Source organism: Lemur catta, chromosome 3 (genome assembly GCF_020740605.2).
Source record: "Lemur catta isolate mLemCat1 chromosome 3, mLemCat1.pri, whole genome shotgun sequence".
Lineage (NCBI taxonomy): Eukaryota > Metazoa > Chordata > Mammalia > Primates > Lemuridae > Lemur > Lemur catta.
The window spans coordinates 94,043,566-94,061,731 of record NC_059130.1 but is presented as its reverse complement, the minus strand read 5'-3'; the positions used below and the strand labels follow the sequence as shown (position 1 = coordinate 94,061,731).

Genomic DNA, 18,166 nt, shown 5'->3' with positions numbered 1-18,166 from the left:
GTGCTCCTCAACTTCATGCTAATCTCTTGCTAATTTTCTGACTCTGTATATACCTTCTCTGCTCTGGACAGAGCTGGCTGTTGGGTGGGGAGGTAAGGGTGCTGGGGAGGGCTCTGCAGCCCCCAAACCTCTTCGTTGAAGAGTGGACAAGGCAGTCCAAGGATATGGGCCCCTGGGTATGTCTGTGCCTGGGGTCCTTCTAGCCCCCGTCTTCAGCACTCTGCCCACTAGGCCCGAATTGTCAGACCACATCTACTTACCTGGCTCTACCCTCAGGCGTCATCACCCGGCATCTCTGTGAGGCTCAGCAGCCTATTTCCCCGGCCTCTGCCTCTCTAGTGATAATACTGTCCCCCTAGCAACCATCCCCTCCCCGCAACCTCTACTCTGATCCTTGTTCCCAGGGCCCTGTCCAGCTCCTCCTACTCTTGTCCAATCTCTAATTTTTTCCTCTTACCCAACTTCTTGTTACGCTGGAAACCCTGGCCACCTCTGGTCCACGTATTTAAGGGTCCTGTCCAACCGGCAGCCCCCTCTCTGCAGGCCAGCCTTAATCACGCCCCCATTAGAGAGCTGACAAATTGCTAGACCCCTGCAATTTGTGGGCCCAACCTCCAGGTCCGCTTTCTGGGCTGAGTTCACGCTCCAACCCAGTCCCCTCCCCTCTGTGCCAACCCGCTGGATGGGCCTGGCCGATTTCCTACGCCCCTGCCGGGTTCAGAGCCTCCTCTGTCTCCCGGCTCGGCCGCCGGCCAGGGCGGACGTCGGAGCGGCGCGCGGCGGGTGCGGGCGCGCTGGAGGCGGGGGCCGCGGGGGCGCGCGCACGGGCGCGCCGGCCGGGCCTGCCCCTCCGAGGCGCCGTAGCGCGGGAGGGAGGCGGCGGTGCTGTGGTCCGTCGGTCCGCCGGTCCGTGGGTCTGCCCGGCCGCCCGGCCCCGCCCTGCCCCCCGGGGCGGCTCGGCTCCATGGCCCGCGGCGGCGGCGGCGGCGGGAGGCGGCCCGGGGGCCGCGGGGGCCGCTGACCGGGCGGCGGGAGGCGGCGGGGCCGGGCCATGGGGGACGGAGCTGTCCGCAGCCGCCGGAGCCGGGAACCCTGCCCGAGCCGGAGCGGCGTCCCCTGCTGAGCCCGAGCGCCGGGTGAGAGGAGGGCGCGCGCGGCCCCCCACCCAGGGCCCCGAGATTCCAGACCCGGCCCCGCGAGGGGCACCCCGAGCGCGGCCCCGAGACCCCAACCCAGGACCCGGTGAGAGAGACACTGGCGGCCAGACCCCGGCCTGGCTTCCGCCACCCCACCCTCATCCATTCCCCAGCTCCTCTCCTGGGCTCCTCCGCCGCCCCCAGCCGGCCTCGCTCATTGTCCTCGCTCGCCCCGGCCTCGTGGTGCGGGAGGCGCTCCATTCACGGTTCCCCTTCGCCTCGGCCCCCGCCCTACATCCACTCCCCGCAATCCACACCCCTCACCCCCAGGCTCCACACCCACCGGTTTCTGCTGCCTCCCCCGTCCCGGGGTGCCACGTGTTCAGCCTCCCAGCCCCGCCCAAACGCACCCCTTAGCCTGGCCGCCAGCCTGACCCAGAACCCCTGCCCCGGAGGGAGGGGTGGGAATGTTTGCACGTGGGTCTGGGTGTGAGCTGCCTGGGAGTCCGGATGGATGGCTGTATACGACCAGGAGCAGCCGCTTTGTTTGTGAGTGTGTGACTCCTTGTGTTACTGTCACCCGGGTGTGTCTGTGACTCTGTATGTAGTTGTCTGTGTGTGTGGATGTGGGTGACCATAGCTGGGACCAGGATGTCCGTGTGGTTCTGCGTGTCTGTGAGCGAGACTCACCCTGCTCCCTGAAGCACTGCCAGAAGTAGTTGCTGCTCTGTTGGAACCATAGCTGGAGGCATCACCCAGGCAAGACCCCTTCTTACCATGCCCTGTGCTGTGCCCCTGTCTCCAGGGCCCAAGCATCCCTGTTCTGGGAATTAGAACCAGCTGTGCCAGGCAGGCCCCAGAGCCTTTGTCCCAGTCTCAAGGGGGCTCTAGCCTTGAAGTCTTAGGTGAGGGGTGTCCTCTGCCCCACCCTGTATTTTGGCCTTGTGCTCCAGTGGGAAGGGATCCATATTTGGGTCCTCTGGATGCTGAGGGCCCCTTCCCAGCCTGGTCCCAGTTGACCCAGCCTGCTTGCTGCTGGGACCTGAATGACCAAACCACTTCCCACCATGGCTCCTGGAAGGACTAAATGAAGTCTTGAGTATAAAGTGCTTCTGCATGGTGGGTACTCAGTACTCATAAGTGGTCTCCCTTCCCCCTTCCCCAAGCCATGAGTCGTGCTGAGGATGCTGCCCTGTGGGATATCTGTTTTCTGGGGCACAGGTACACATGTGGGTCTATAGGTAAACATGTTTCCATGCTTAGGTATCAACCAGCATGATAAGAGTTCACATGTCTGTGTTCTTGGGAATATATGGGTATGTGTGTAGAGTTGAGCAGTAAGGGTTTATACCTGAGTGTGTGTGTTGGTGAAGTCGAGGAAGGTAAGTATGTGGCTTAGTGGGGTGTGCCTGAGGATGTTCGAGTACTGAGTTGCCAGGGACTGTGTCTGGGTGTCTGTTTGCAGGTAGAATGTGAGTCCGTGAGTGTCAAAGGGTGTGAGCAAGTAGGTGTGATGTGTGGGTCCGTGACTGTGAGCAGCTGGGCAGGAGGAGGGTGGGCAGCCTTGCTCGCCCTGCCCTGACCTGCTGGGTCTGTTTTCCCTCACGCTCTGCTCAGGCCGGCAGCCGGATGTCCGGGCCCACTGGACGGGCCGGTGGCCACCTACGGGATGAGCAGACTGCTGGGGGGGACGCTGGAGCGCGTCTGCAAGGCCGTGCTCCTTCTCTGTCTGCTGCACTTTCTCGTGGCCGTCATCCTCTACTTTGACGTCTATGCCCAGCACCTGGCCTTCTTCACCCGCTTCAGTGTCCGTGGCCCTGCCCGTGCCCTCCTCCCGGCTGCCAGCAGCAACAGCAATTGCTCTCGGCCCAACACCACTGCCCCCAGCTCCGGGCTCCCTGAGGTCCCCAGTGCCCGGCCTGGCCCCACGGCTCCCGTGCTGCTGCCCTGTCCTGACTCCCCGCCTGGTCTGGGTAAGCCTAGAGGGTAGGGTCTGCCTGGAGGTGGGGAAAAGGGTCTTAGAGTTTGATTGGGGAAACGGAGTCTGGACCCATAGGGGTGCCAAGGGTCCAGATCTGCTGTAAGAGGGCTCTTCTTGGGGTTCCCTTGCCCACGCCCAGGCTGGGTGTGGGAGGGGGCTGATGTCCCTGGATTCTGGCCAAGGCCCTGATTCCTGACACTGTCCTGCATGCAGTGGGCCGACTGCTGATCGAGTTCACCTCCCCCATGCCACTGGAGCGGGTGCAGAGGGAGAACCCAGGCGTGCTTCTGGGCGGCCGCTATACACCGCCTGACTGCACCCCAGCCCAGACAGTGGCGGTCATCATCCCCTTTAGACACCGAGAGCACCACCTTCGCTACTGGCTCCACTATCTGCACCCCATCTTGAGGCGGCAACGGCTGCGCTATGGCGTCTATGTCATCAACCAGGTGCGCTATCTGTGGTCCCTGGCTGGACACTAGCTACCAAGGAACCCACGTGCACCTGTAGGTGTGCCTGCCCACGGGGGTGTGGAGCCCACGTGCATGTTGGTGCGTATGTGGATGGGGGGCATTTGTGGTCCTCGTCTGCCTGCGGTAGTGTGGATATTGGAACGTGCATGGGCATGGATGCGTACGTGTTTGTCAGTGTACACAGGAAGATTTGGGTGTGTGTGAAGGCTTCTGTGTGCATGTGAATGTTGGCATGCACACCACGAGAGTGTGCATAGCCTCGGAAGGGGGAGAGCCCTGCCCCGTGGTGGTGGAGGACTAGGGTATGCTGATGAGGAGGAGGTGTCTCGGGCCCCGAGGAAAGGGAAAGTTAGACCCCGGGAACTCAGCTAAGTGCCGCAGCCCTTTGGTGGGCCTGGTAGGGCTGGCCACTTGGGCCCAGAGAGGATCTGCCACAGGCCTTCCCTGCCCACAGAGACCTCCCAGACTTGGGTTCCCGCAGACTGCGGGTGGTTGGTATGTGAGTGGAGTTGGGCTGTGGGAGCACAGAGGGGCCTGGTCCAGCCTGGCATTGGGAAGCAGTTGCTGAGACAGGTCCCGAGGGATGAACAGTGTCAGGGACTGGAGGAGGCCAGCATCCTAGGCAGAAGGACCTGGAGGACACAGGGCCCAACCAGAGAGCTGGTCTCATGTGTTTGGGAACTATGGGCCGAAGGATGGAGTCCAACATGTAGGCTGAGTGGCAAAGATGAGGCTGGAGGGGTTAGTGGAGACCAAACCAAAAAGGGTCTTGGGAGGCACGTTAAGTGGTTGGATTCTAGCCTAAAGGTGGTGGGGCACCATTGTGAGGTTGTAAAGAGGGAGTGTCATGTATGTTTGCTTTTTAAAAAGATTGCTCTGGTTGCATGTGGCAAGTGAGTGGAAGGGGGAGACCAGAGGCAGGGTGACCACTTAGGAAGAGAGAACAGTGCCTGTGAGGAGGGCAGTAGTTGCGGGGATGAAAGGGGAGATGTTATGGAGAGTGAGGAGAGAGTGATGTCAAGACAGTGCGAGGGTTTCTGTCTTGGCTGTTTGCTGTGGGGGTGGCCATGCCTGTGAGTGAGACAGGGACACAGGAGCTGGGCCAGGTCTGGGGAAGTGTGACTCTGAATTCTTCTTGCATGTGATGAGTTTGAGTGCCTGTGGGACGTATAGGAGGAATGTGTAGCAGGCAGGTAGACAAATGAGTCTGGACCAAGGAGGGAGGTCTGCCATGGGGAGAGGGATCTGGGAGCACTGGTGCGTGGATGGTCCCTAAACCAGCAATGTCTGAGCTGCTCAGGGAGCAAGGGATGTGGGAGGAGAAAGGCAGCACTTAAGGGATGGGTGGAGAAAAAGAGGCTGCTCCAGAGGCTGAGAGGATCGGCCAGACGGGCCGGCGGAGCCCAGGAGAGTGCGGTGTCCCGGAAGCCCGGCAGTCACTGTCAGGAAGGAAGCGTGGCAGCTGCGTGAGCGCTGTGGGGGAGTGAGGAGGGACGTGGACAAGAAGCGTCCAGTGGATTTAGCAACAAGGTGGGCCCAGTGAGAGCCATTTCAGGGGCATGGTGGGGGCGGAAGCAGATTGCAGTGGGTTGAAGAAGGAATTGGATTTGACGAAATGGAGATAACCAATTGGAGACAACTCTTTCTAAAAAATCTCTGCTGAGAAGGGAGGCAAAAGGTAGGGTGGTAGCTGGAGGGAGGTTTGTGTTTTTCTAGATGGGAGAGAATTGAGCATGTTTATGAGCCGAGTGGGGGAAACCTAGGGCTCCTGGCTGGTGAGGGAGGTCAGAGGGAGTGCTGATGGGCCGAGAGGATGCGGACTGCCCCTCCGGGGCTGGTGGAAGAGAAGGTGCAGGAGAGGGAAGGCAGGGAGCAGGGGGATGGGCAGTCCAGGGGAGCAGCTTCCTCCCCACCAGGCCCAGGTCAGACCTCCTCTCCAGGCCTGGAGGTCGTGGGTTGGGGCGGGGGCTCAGGGGTCAGTCCCTCCCATTGAATGCTCCCTGCTTTGCCCGGAATTTGGTGCTTAAGCCTCCGTGGCCTGGATCCCTGCAGCCCCATTCTTAGTGGACCTCAGGCTCACTAGGCTGTGACTGCCTGTAGGCCCTCTCCTTGTCATTTCATTGGGGGGACAAGTGCATTTAGCTCAGTCCTGTCCTGGTCTCAGAGGCTGCCCAGGGAGTTAGATGCAGATCCAAATGAGCCAGCGGGGGGCAGGTGCCTGAGGCTCGATGGCTCAGTCCCGGTGGACTGACACGGGCATTCATTGTTCATCTCACTTCATGACTGTATGCTCAGCAGGGATAGGGACCAGGGCCACTCATCTCTAGAATCTCCCCTGGCACCAAGGCCACAGGGTGTCTTTGAGTGATCGAATGGGATGAGAGCTCTACATAACCATAACTGGTTAAGCGGACGTTGGTATAAACGAAGCGCAGAGGGAAGGAGGAAGCATACTGGGAAGGGAGGTTTGATCAGAGGAGACTTTCCAGACGTGAGTTTGAAAGTGAAGGAGAGCATTCCGGGTCGGGACGCTGCCGACCCCAAGGCCTGGAGGGAGGCCAGGCTGGGAGTTCTGGGGCTGGCGAGGAGTGCGGTGTGGCGGGGCCTTAGGATCTGAGGGTAGCAGCCAGGGAAGAGACCGGAGCCAGATCTGGAATAGAAGCTGGACTTGATCCTGAGAGTCTGGAGGAGGCATGGCGGGGAGTAGGTCCCCAGCGTCTGCTCTGGAGAGTGGTAAAGTGGCAGGTGCTGCTAGTCACAGGCTCAGAGCTGACCTGTCCCCCTCCCACCCCAGCATGGTGAGGACACCTTCAACCGGGCCAAGCTGCTCAACGTGGGCTTCCTAGAAGCATTGAAGGAGGACGCCACCTATGACTGCTTCATCTTCAGCGACGTGGACCTGGTCCCCATGGATGACCGCAACCTGTACCGCTGCGGCGACCAGCCCCGCCACTTTGCCATCGCCATGGACAAGTTCGGCTTCCGGTGAGGGCTGTCTTCTCAGCTGCACCCAGACCGCCCTGCCCCCGCACTCCCAGGCCCAGTGCCATGCTTGTTCCTGGCCCCTGGCCCTGGCCCAGACCCCTCTGGCTGGGCTGGATCCTCCCTGGCCCCAGCTGCACATTCCTGCCACTCCCTCTCTGTCCTTCATCTTGAATCCCCTTGGGACCCTTACTGACACCTGCCACCCCGTGCCGTAGGCTGCCCTATGCTGGCTACTTTGGAGGTGTGTCAGGCCTGAGTAAGGCCCAGTTTCTGAGAATCAATGGCTTCCCCAACGAGTACTGGGGCTGGGGCGGTGAGGATGACGACATCTTCAACCGGTGAGTAGGGATGGGATGGGGAGTAGACTGGCTGGGTGAGGGTGTGAGCTGCAGGCTGGGTGGGGCTCCTTGCCCTTCCCAGGGCCTGCTCCAGTCAGTCTGTCCCCATCCTCAGGATCTCCCTGACTGGGATGAAGATCTCACGCCCAGACATCCGGATAGGCCGTTACCGCATGATCAAGCATGACCGGGACAAGCATAACGAGCCCAACCCTCAAAGGTGACCCCCTCCAGCACCCCTGACCCCAAGTGCCCCCAATCCCTGACACCCTTGAGGTGGCCTCCAAGTATCCTTGATCCCTGAGAGGTGACTCCCAGTGCCACTGATCCTCAGAGGTGATCTCAAGGTCCTATACCCCTGACTCCTAGAGGTGACAGCTGGCACCCTGATCCTTGTCCCCCACCCCCAGCTCAGCTTCAGCCCCAGATATCGCCCACCCCTGGGCTGATGCCTAGAGGTGACTAGAAATGAAAGTCAGGGCTCATTGAGTAGATTGTGTTCCTGTTGGTGCCCTCGCAGTCCTCACTTGTGTACCTTCCACGACCTCTGCTTATACTGGCCCTGCCAGAGCAGATAGGATGAAAGATAGCAGGCACTGGGCACAGCTCCTGCGGACCTGACAAAGGTGGCCCGAGCAGTGTGGGACAGGCCATGGAAGGATAGTGCCAACACCCCTGAGGTTGGAGGAGGCCGCATTTGGTGCCTGGGGCTGGCAGGGAGAAGGGCCTAAAGGGTGTGTGAACATAGACAAGGGCTTTCTGGGCTTCTTCATGCCGCTCTGTGACTGTCTGGTACCAAACCTTACGGGGACAGGGGACCCAGAGCAGTCATCCCCAATCCCTGCGCTCCCTCACAAAGTTCATTCTAGGCAGGGAGACAAAAAGTTACAGCACAAGGAGATCAGGGCAAAGTACTGTCCTGGCAGAAGGGGGATTGATGTGGGAGACTTCCTGGAGGAGGTGACGGCAAACTGGAATTTGAAAAGAGTTATTCATTCAGCAGATGTTTGTCTCGTGCCTATCTTGGGCACAGTGCTATATTCACCAGGCTGATGGAGGAGCTCCATGTGGATAAAGGGAATCATATTGGCAAGAGTTTGGAATGTGAACATGCACGGTATATACTGAGAGTCTGAGACTGTTTGGCTGTAAGATCTCTGAAGGCTGGTAGTGACAGGAGGGAGGTCAGTGCTGGGTATTAGGGGTCTCGAATACCAACAGGTTGGGAGTTTAACTTTTGTCCCAGAGGGATTGGGGAGTCATGGAAGGGAGCAGGGAGAGGCAGGATCGTTTGGGTGGCATACTCTTTTGAGTCTGAGGAAGGTGAAGGGCTGGCCTGGCTGCTGAGTACAGCAGGAGAGGAAGTGGACTGGGCCACAAGAATCACTGGGGCCCGAAGGGGCATGCTGGGGTAAGGACCGGGGTCGGGGGTGTGCTGTGCCCCCAGCTTGAACAGTAGGGTTTTCTGCTCTGAACCCAGGGTGTAGGAACGGGGGAGGTGGGTTGTAGCACTGATGCAGAGTTGATGTTTGGCAGAAGCCTGAGGCACCGGGGGGTCGGGGAGCTGATGAAAAAGTGGCTCAGATAAAAACCATGGGCCGCAGGGAAGGGAAGACAGCCTGGGAGAAGAGGGCCTTCAGGGCAGCTGAGGGAGCATGCTCAATACTGGGTGGCTCAGGAGAGGGATCCGAACTGAGCTCAGGACTAGGAGGATCAAAACACTTGAGATGAGGGTGGGAGTGGAGCTCTACAAGTACATGTGAGGAGCCTTGGTCCTGTTTCGGGAATAGCTTGTCTGAGTGCTATCATCAATTAGTGATGTCTGCCTTGGGTGTGGAAATGGAAAGACAGCCAGAAACTGCTGGCTTAAAGAACTCTGTAGATGGTGGTTCTGTCTACCTAGTTGCCTTTGCCTCAAATCCAGGAGTTCTCCTGGATTCTTCTTTTTGTCACTCTATGTATCCAAACCATCAGCAAGTCCTAACACCAGTGAGCCCACCCACCTTCCCGCTTTACTACTTCTTTCTTTCCTTCCTTTTTCCCCCCCAGGGTCTTGCTCTGTCGCCCAGTCTGAAGTGCAGTGGCGTCATCACAGCTTACTGCAACCTCCAACTCCTGGGCTCAAGTGATCCTCCTGCCTCAGCCTCTCTAGTAGCTGGGACTACAGGCACGCACCACCACACCCGGCTAGTTTTTTAATTTTTGTTGTAGAGGCAGGGTCTTGCCATTATTCAGGCTGGTCTCAAACTCCTGGCCTCAAGCAATCCTCCCACCTCGGCCTCCCAGAGCGTTAGGATTACAGGCGTGAGCCACCGTGCCCGGTCCCCCTCTACTACCTTAACCCTAGTCCAACCTCTGATCTTGCTTGGGCCACCACGATGGCCTCTAACTGGTTTCCCTGCTTCCCCCTTGTCCCTCTGTAGTTCATGGCCTGCCCCACAAACTGTTAAAACCCCTCAGTGCCCTCTCACTCACAGAATAAAATATGAACTGCTTACTCTGACTTACAGAGCCCTACCCATGTGCAGTATACTCCAATCCAAGCTGGTATTATTCTGTTTTTCCAGGCCCATTAAGGTTTAGCCACTCAGCTGTGCAAAATCTTACTCCCAGTTTAGGGTCAGCATGTGCTCTGACCTCTGCCTGGCACGTTCTTCCCCCACCCTCAGCTCAGTGTCACATACTCACCCCTTCCAAGGCAGCCCTCTTACCTCCCTTGGCACTCTGACCTCTTCGTTGACTGTTATCTCACTACCCTAGAGAAGCAGACATGCCTGAGGAAGGACCTGTCTGTCCTGGCTTTGACTGTAGCCCTGGTGCTAGAGCACAGCCTGGCACATGGGGCAGCTCAATAAGTAGCTGGTGAAGGGGTGACTAAAGGGTGAGGAACAGAAGATGGCACAGGCTTGGGAGTAAAAATGACACATCTGACGTAGAACACATTGCATTTGAGGTGCCCGTGGGATGCCTCATGTCTGGGTCTCAGGCTTAGAAGGAAGGTCTGAGCTGAGAGGTGTGTGAGGGTGTCACAATTCTGTTTTATGACCTAAGGGGGTGAGATCTGTTTTGAGGGCAGATGCAAGAACAGAAGGGCTCCTGCCCAGTCAGCGCTGGAAGGAACCAGGATGTCGTAAGCCTTTGACCCAGAGATCCCTTGTTGGATTTGGTGTTTAGTCCTGATCAAGAGCATTTCGTCCTGTTTAGGTTTACCAAGATTCAAAACACGAAGCTGACCATGAAGCGAGATGGCATCGGGTCAGTGCGGTACCAGGTCTTGGAGGTGTCTCGGCAACCGCTCTTCACCAACATCACAGTGGACATTGGGCGGCCCCCATCATGGCCCCCTCGGGGCTGATGCTAATGGACACAGGCTCTCAGTGCCGAGGATTGCCTGCCAGAGGACTGACTTACAGCCTGGCTGGTGGCTGCTCTGGGGGGGACCCCCAGGACTGAGACTGGGCTCTGTTTTCTGAGGGTCTTCACTAGGCCTCTCCCCTCAGCTGCACCTGGAAGTTTCAGAACCCACTTTGGGGGGCTTCCTGCCTGGGCAGGCCCCTCAATTGTGGCCCTCTCCAGGGTCAACCCTCCTTCCTGCCCCACTCCCCCCAGCCCAGCCCAGGTCACTGTCAGGGTCGGGCCAGCCCCTGCACTGCCTCGCGGAGTGGCCTGGGCTAGGTCACTCCACCTCTCTGTGCCTCAGTTTCCCCCCCTTGAGTCCCCTAGGGCCTGGAAGGGTGGGAGTTGTGACTAGAGGGCAGTGTCTCTTCCAGGGGGAATTCTCAAATCTGAGGAACCCCTTACTCCAGGGGAGGGGAAACCTTTTTCATTCAACTGGTAGGGGGCAAGCTTTGGTGTGCCGCCTGCTGAGGAGCAGCCCCAGGAGGGGACCAGAGAGGGTGCTGTGTCGCTGCCTGGGGTCTTGGGGTTGGTTGGCCTTTGCATGGGGGCGGGTGGGGCTTGGATCAGTCAGTCTGGTTCCCGCCTCCCTGTCTCAAGAAAGGAGGCAGTAGCCCCAGGGCCGGCTCGTGTTTGTACATTGCACAGAAACTTGTGTGGGTGCTTTAGTAAAAAACGTGAATGGAGCAGACCCCCTGTCTGTGTGGGGATGGGGATCCGGGTCCCTGACCTAGTTTCCCGAATGTGTTGCGGCGGAAAGACACCTGGTCCGGGGCTGTCCTGATTGTCCGACGGCCCTAGGGGGAAAAGTTCACGCTGCCGCTGCCTCCGGGCCAGTCAAGACAACGAAGTAATAAACCGAGTGGGCTCAAGTTTCTCGGTTCTTACACCTTCCCCGAGGCCGGAGGTGCTCGGGGATGAGCCCGAAGTGCTTGGGGTCAGGGCTCTGGGTGGCTCCCACACGCCCCAGCACCTCTCCCTCCAAGTTGGAACTCGCAGCCGGCTCGCCGCGCGCCCGGCCTGGCAGGGGCGGGGCCGGCGCCTCCGAGGGGCGGGGCCTGGAGTCGCGGCGCGGTTTCCCGGGTGACGGCCGCGCGGAAGAGGCGGGGTAGGACCCGGGTTCCCACTTGTCGGCTCCGGGGCGCCGTGGCCTGGAACCGCGGCCCCCGAGAGTCTGCCAGAGAGGGGCAGAAGAGACAGCGCCAGGGACTGGCGGCTCTGGACGCGGTAATTCCTGCGGCGGGGGCCGGCGGCGGGACTTGGGTGGGGCCTGGGGGCGGGGCCTGGAGTCGGGCGGGGCTCAGGTGGGCGGGGCCCGGGCGACCAGCGGGCTCGCAGTGAGAGCCGCGCTCGGAACCGCCCCGCAGGTGTCAGCAGGGCACTGTGGCGCTGGCGGGCCATGCCCCGGGACTCCCCGTCGCTGTGGGAGCTGGTGGAGGAGCACGTTCCGCTCCCGGAGCGGCCCGAAGTGAAGAGAATTCTGGGGGAGGCGGCGGTGGACCTGAGCCTGGAGCTGTGGGCGGAGGTGGGGAGTGGGAAGGGGGCCACGCCCCTGGCCTGCCCCAACACTCAGCCGATTTCCCTCCTCCTCCGGTCCCTGGCCCTGCCTGGTAACTCCCCAGGTCTTGTCAGATCTTACTGTCCGCCCTACCCCTCACTCCCCCAGCCCCCCACCCCACTCTCGTCACCTCCCTCCCCAGTTGCAAGGCGTTCCAGCTCTGCTTGCAGGTGGCGACGTTACGGGCACTGCTCCAAGAGGCTCGATCCTCCCAAGCCCCCAGTTCTCGCCCCATCTCTGACCCCTCCTCTCTTCTGGCACCGCCGCCCCACCTAAGGGACCTCATGCGCCAGGAACTCCGGCAGCTGCTCCAGGGTCTCCGCCACAAGGCCATCTGCGAGGGCAGGTGGGAGCCTCAGACCTGGGCCCCTTCCCCAGACGGCTGGTGGGCTGGCCCTGCCCCTGACAAGGAGCCAGGGTCGTCTTTCCTGTGGTTTCCTGAAAGAAGCCCCTCAGCTTCCTTCATGTGCACCTTCTGCAGAGACCAGGCCCAGGCTTGGGTCCAGTATAGCCCCAGGGTCCTGTGCTTTGCCTTGGAGGAGCCCAGGTGTGATTTGCCAGAACCAGAGATATTCCAGATGAGAGCTGGTGAATCCAGGTAAAGTGCTGGTAGGAGAGATGGGATCTGTCCCCACTTGGCAGTGGGCCCCAGCCAGCTAGTGGGTTCCACCTGCCTCCATGGAGGAGCTGGACGCTTTTACGGCCACTTGTGATAGAGATCAGCACATGAGGGCTTTGGAAACCCAGAGGTTTCCTAATCTAACACCTAACCAGCTTGGGCACGGGGGCAAGGCTTCCCGGAGAAAACGACTGGTTTGATCTGGGTGTTGTAGTATGAAAAGCAGTTTTCTAGCAGATGAAAGAGAGAAGAGCTTTGCAGGAAAAGGGAGGAAAGGAGGCCATGTCCAGTGGGCAGTTGTCCTTCAGGCCTAGAGAACAGCATCGAGGGCGGGGCTAGAGTGGTAGGGACAGCTGAGGGGGAGGTATTTACAGCTGGGACTGAATGAGATACGTGCTCATAAGAAGTGAATGGTAACAGTTTCTTATTCTAATCCTCACACAGCCCTAGGAGGTGGGCAGCATCCCCATTTTACACCCGAGGAAACTAAAGTTCAGAAAGAATAAGTGATTTGCCTGAGGTTGCACACAGTGAAGGTTGGCAGTTGCAAACTCAGGCTCCCAAACTCTTACCATTGCACTGTACTACATTGCCTTTGCGAGAAAACACACAGAATTGTCTAGGAGAAGTGGTATTTGTGTCCTGAAGTCCTGGGGTGGGCAATATGGGGAAAGTGATGTTGATTTCATCTGCCAGCAGCAGTCACAGGGACCTCAGCGTTTTCAAGGACCAACTGAACGTGTCCAACATTGATCAGGTTGCCAGACACCTGAGGTGAGGCCCAGGGGCACCTGAGTGTGTGTAGGTGGGGGTGGAGACAGGACAGGAGACAGGGACAGGTCCTGAGGTGCTGGGGCAGCTACCTTGTGTCAGGCTGAGTAGAAGGACAGCCAGTTGCTGCAGAGCTAATGAGGTTGTTACCAGGAGGTAGCCAAGGACAGATGTCAGAGGGGCCAGGGCCCTAGGAATTTTATCCTGACACGGGGTAGGGGTGGAGGGTAGCCATGAAAGGCGAAAGGGTTTTAAGCAGGGGAAGGGCTGTGATGGAGGCAAGAAGAGTCACAAGCCAGGGCAATAGTGCAGAAGAGAGAGGATGGTGGCTTCCAGGGTGGGAACTGTGAGGTGGGCAAGGAGGAGACACAGCCTCTCCAGAAGGAGCCTGATGGGGGCTGGAAGTTTATGCTGGGGCAGCTGCCAGGCAGCAGAGAGCAACAGGGGCTGAGAAAGTAAGGGCTGGAGGGGCTCTCGGTGAGGCTGGAGGTTGGGGCCATGTGGTAGGCTTGGCTGAGACTTGGTCCTGTGACATTGGATCTGGCTGCCATGCTCCTCGTGTCCCAGGGGCCTCCTGGAAGAGGAGTGTCGCACCTTGGAGAGGGAGATCCCCATCCTGCAGGTGAGCCGCAGCCCTGGGCCTTCCCCCGGAGCCTCACTGCTGAGTGTAAACTTCTCGCCTGGGTGTATGCGTGTCTTCGTACATATGTGCACATAAAGGTTGTATGACTCCTGCATCCATTTCTCGCGTGTGCACATTGTGTGTTTGTGTGAAATCCTAGAAACCCAGGATTCTGGTTGAACGCTTAAGTCCAGCAGATTGAGACTAACCTGCTGCATTTGCCTCAGGTCTTCTGCCTCGTTCCTTCACCTAAGTCTGGGTACAGGCTCCACCACCATCTCACTAAACTCGGCTTTCCTGCAGGGCTGGAATTCCCTCGGGGGCTGCCCTCATGGCGGTTGGGCTGAGGGGGCTGCACGGGCACATTCCTGGGCCCTGCCCCAGGGATGTTGGCCTCTGTATCCTCCCTTGTCCCACCCCTCCCTTGAGGCTGGGCACTGACCCAGCTCTCCCTGCAGTGCTGCCTGGAAGAGGAGTCCCTGCGGGCTTGCCACCCCTCTGAGGCAACCCTGGAGCCCACCCTGGCAGGTGAGGACCCTGAGCAGGCCCAGAGCACCCAGCCTCTTGCTCTCTGCCCTGCACTTGCACACACCCCAGAAGAGCTGGGCACCGTGACTCAGCTGTATCTGTCCTCCAGAGCTAAAGGAACAGAGGAGTGCCATGGAACAGGAGCTGCAGGCATCTCCGGGGCCTTCTTGTGTCTCTCCCAACCACAGGTAAACCAAAGCAGGTAGATGGCCAGGCAGGGTGGGCTGAAGGGTCAGGCCACCGCCTCCTTACAGTTCCTCCTTCCTATCTAGGCGGTGGCCCTTGGGGTCCTCCACTCAGGGGCTCAGACCCCTTCCTTGCCTCCGTGGGGCTGCTGGAGTTTGGGCTGCGCCTCTCCAGTGCCACCTGCCTGCACCTCCTTTGGAGCACTGTCCCCGACCTGGAGGCCAGGCTGCCAGCTGCCGTTGGGGACGGCAGCTTCGGTGCAGACCCAGGGAAGGGCCAACTTCCACCCCGGTGTCCAGTGCGGTGCCCCAGGCGCCAACCTGAAGGGCTGGTCACAAAGTGGGCTTCTGTTCCTGCTGGAATGCACCCTCTCTGCTGCTGCCTCTCAGCTGCCATGGCCCAGCCAGCTTCAGCTGGAGTCTGGATGAGCTCTCGCCAGGACCCCAGGGCTGTCCATCTGTCTGGCCCTTGCCCCACCCCCTTGCCAGATCCCTGTATCTGGGGCTGTGCCGCTGGGCATCTGTCCCAATGCTCAAAGCCTTTGGCCTTTCTTCTGCAGACAGAGGTCCCATCCCAGCCCTGACTCTCGTTCCCTGGGGGACCCAGACAAAGCACAGCAGAAGCTCAGAGACAGGAATAGAAATTTCATTAAAATCTATGGACTTTAAAATCCTAGTGGTGCACGATGGGTGGGGGTGGGCGGTGCACCGTTATTGCTACAGAGGATTAGAGGTGGCTTGGCGGGGGCTGTCACTGCACAGAGGACGGACAGACAGACACTGCAGTGTTGGGAGAAGGAGCTCTGGCTCCAGAGAGGCGAAGGGGGCACATGGGCTGGGGCCATTTGGCACGTGAACAAGGGCAGCATGTTTGGGAAGACAGGGCCTTTAGCCTGGTCTGGGGGAAGAGGGTGACGTGCAGGGCCCCCTTCCCCAGGGTTCTGGACTTGAGCCTCCTGTTGAGCAGCCCCCACCCCGGTCCCCCAGAAACAAGTGCTTTGGGCAGGCTGCTGGGTCACGGCCTCTGCTGGCTGGGCCTGACAGCCAGGGCTGGGACGAGGCACAGAGACCCCAGAGCAGCCGAGTGAGGTGCAAGCAGGCCTGGAAGACGGATTGGACCCGAGGCTGGGGGTGAGGGGTGGCAACCACAGATAATACAATTTTTACAAAAATAACTACACAGATAAACAGGGCTGGGCAGTACAGCCTGACAAGTAACACTGCGCAGCTCCCAACCCCTCCCCGTGCCCTCAGGTAGGAAGATCCAAATTTGCCTGGGCAGAGGTTGGAGTCTGCTCAGAGGGCAGGAACACTGGTCATGGGGCTGGAGGCCCAAGGAGGGGACAGGCGGGGACCTACCCAGAACCTCAGCTCAGGGCAGAGTGCGAGGGCATCAGAGGCCATGTAAAGCCAGGCAGGCCGCGGAGGACCTGGCCCGAGACCTCTCCAAAGTGCTTTGGGCTCCCCGGCAACCCTCCCCTCGTGACCCCCACCCCCAGCTGCCATCTTGGCATCCAAAGGACGTGTAAACACGGGGACACGAGCACAAATGACCACACTAGCAGTGGTGGCCATGGTGACAGCAGCCGTCCTGGCCAGGGTGTGGCAGGGGGCAGGCGGTGACACCTGTCCACTGCCTCCCCAGTCTCTGTGGTGGGAGCACAGGGTGGTGATGGGGCCATTCCCCTGGCAGCTGTGCTCATATCCGGGAGTCCTGGAGACGGCCGGAGCCATTACTGCCCACCATGGGGATCTGGGCCTTGTCCGGGTGCAGCGGCTGGACCTCAAACCCATCCTCAGGAGAGGGGGCTATGGTGGGGGCATAGCACCCAGTCCGGTGCTCCAGGAGGGCAGGGCCCCAGTCTCTGCTTGGCTTTGTGGCATTTTTCAAACGCTGCATGAGAGGTAGGCATGGGACACAGGGGTGGGGGGCGAGTCAGAGGGAGCCTTTAAGCCCCATCCATCCCCCCTCGCCTGGCTGCACAGCCCTCACCTGGAGGAGGGTGGCCCCATCTGTGCGGCAAAGCCGGAGCAGGGCGTAGAGTGGGATGCACAGGACGGAGGACAGAGCCATGAGGAAGCCGATGGCCACGGCCCAGCCTGGGTACTGGTAGTGGTTGTAGGTGATGGGCCGGTACTGGATCACCGTGAAGACGAGAATGAACTGCAAGGGGCGGGTGGGAGTGGGCGTGAGGCCCGTCCGGAGCCCCGCCCAGACCCCAGGCATTCCCTCCTATCAGCACCCCTTCCTCTCCGGCTCCCCAAGCTAGAAAGAGGCATTTCGGGCAGGGCAGGGGTGACTGTCAACAGCCGGGCAGTGGAAGAAGCAGGCGGAGCCGGGAAACGGGGCAAGGAAGGCACCATGGGAGGGGAGAGGTCTTTCTTCGCCATAGTCCTCAACTGTCCAGACAGCAGTCAAGCTGCTGCTGCCTCTGGGAGCCAGTCAGTTCTGCTCAAAGACGTGCTGTGGCTCCCTATTGCCTAGCGAGGCAAGGAAGCCAAATCTCCGGCTTTAGGCTTTTGCCTTGCAAAGCGCCATCGGCTTGTCTTGCTGGCACGTTGTTCCAGCATTTCCTGTACACCCAGTAATTCCCACACTCTCTTCGTTTACTGGGCAATCACCTTCTGCACCTGCCTCAGTCAAACCCTAAGCCAGTGCCACCTCCTTCAAGAAGCTGCCCCAGGTTCCCCTGTCTCCTTCTGAAGGGCCTGTCAGTGGCATTTGCCATCTGCGTCCCTTAGAGTTACTTTGTTTAATGTTTCCCGCAGACCTGAGAGCTCCTGGGATTGCATCAGCTCAGGGTCTCCAGTGCCCAGTACAGTGCCTGGCACAGTCTCATTTGTTGATGTGAACGGATTTGTGCAGAAGGCAGAAGGGGATGGGGGAGAGGGCAGGGTGAAGCCCTGCTTGTCTATGGCGGTGGAGACCATGACATTCAGCCCGGGGAGGCTCCGAAGGCTGGAAGTGGTGAGTGTTATGCTATGGATGCTCCGGGAGCCTCTCTGGAGAGAGATGAGTGCGATGGGAAATAAAGCCTGCGGCCACAGCAACAAAAAAGTGAAAGGAGGCAGAGGGACAGGCCTGTGGCTCACCAGCCACCCAGAGGGCCTCGGGGGTGCCTTGTTGTGCCAGGAGGGCTCAGTGTCCTCCTCCTGGGCCTTCAGACACATCCCGGAGCTCGGGCTCCTCTGGCCTTCCTTGTGACCAAATTCTGGAGTGCAAGACCCACATCCAAACGGGGGACCCCTCCTGGGACTCTGCATGCAACAAGTTTCCCTGAATGGAACTAGATTCCGATCCACGCGTGGACAAACCCCTTATTTGAGTTGACAGAAAGATAGAGTTTGTCAAAAAGAGCTTTTCAGAAATATAAAGAAGCAAAGCCCCAAAAGGAACCACAACAGCACAGAAACAGATGTGCCCACGGAGCCCAGAGCCCCCCATAAAGGCGACTCCAGCCTGGCTTCCTGGGCAGAGAGGGCCCTGCCCACTTTGCTGCAACCTTGTGGAGACGCCAGACCCAGGCCGAGGCTGCACTCGCAGAGCCTTCTTCTGCCTGCCCGCTTGCTGCCT

General features: G+C 59.5%; 3 protein-coding genes across 11 annotated transcripts in view; 2 read left to right on the top strand and 1 right to left on the bottom strand.

Annotated features, from left to right (window-relative positions):
- The first annotated feature begins 864 nt into the window (after positions 1–864).
- On the top strand, positions 865–11,000 carry B4GALT2 (beta-1,4-galactosyltransferase 2). 3 transcript variants are annotated; one of them, XM_045545624.1, is made up of 7 exons: positions 865–1,136; positions 2,754–3,109; positions 3,331–3,566; positions 6,385–6,575; positions 6,791–6,913; positions 7,029–7,133; positions 10,118–11,000. In XM_045545624.1, the coding sequence occupies exons 2-7, from the start codon at positions 2,806–2,808 to the stop codon at positions 10,266–10,268; spliced, it is 1,110 nt and encodes a 369-aa protein (XP_045401580.1). In that variant the 5' UTR covers positions 865–1,136; positions 2,754–2,805; the 3' UTR covers positions 10,269–11,000. The 3 variants fall into 3 exon arrangements, with proteins under 3 accessions (XP_045401580.1, XP_045401581.1, XP_045401579.1); XM_045545625.1 differs by lacking the exon at positions 865–1,136 and adding an exon at positions 1,167–1,242; XM_045545623.1 differs by lacking the exon at positions 865–1,136 and adding an exon at positions 1,480–1,685.
- A 458-nt stretch (positions 11,001–11,458) lies between these two features.
- CCDC24 (coiled-coil domain containing 24) lies at positions 11,459–15,010 on the top strand. The gene is made up of 9 exons (XM_045545622.1): positions 11,459–11,536; positions 11,677–11,834; positions 12,038–12,213; positions 12,349–12,465; positions 13,186–13,260; positions 13,825–13,879; positions 14,338–14,407; positions 14,517–14,595; positions 14,680–15,010. The coding sequence occupies exons 2-9, from the start codon at positions 11,709–11,711 to the stop codon at positions 14,915–14,917; spliced, it is 936 nt and encodes a 311-aa protein (XP_045401578.1). The 5' UTR covers positions 11,459–11,536; positions 11,677–11,708; the 3' UTR covers positions 14,918–15,010.
- Positions 15,011–15,217: 207 nt separating this feature from the next.
- Positions 15,218–18,166, bottom strand: part of SLC6A9 (solute carrier family 6 member 9) — a 30,225-nt gene continuing 27,276 nt past the window's right edge. For 5 of the 7 annotated variants that reach the window (XM_045545615.1, XM_045545619.1, XM_045545620.1 and 2 more), the window contains 2 exons: positions 16,586–16,756; positions 15,231–16,486 (listed from right to left, as the gene is read on the bottom strand). In XM_045545615.1, the coding sequence (XP_045401571.1) occupies positions 16,292–16,486; positions 16,586–16,756 (366 nt within the window). In that variant the 3' untranslated portion in view covers positions 15,231–16,291. Of the gene's footprint in view, positions 16,487–16,585; positions 16,757–18,166 lie in introns of all 7 variants that reach the window. The other 2 variants (XM_045545616.1, XM_045545614.1) reach the window with 1 other exon arrangement.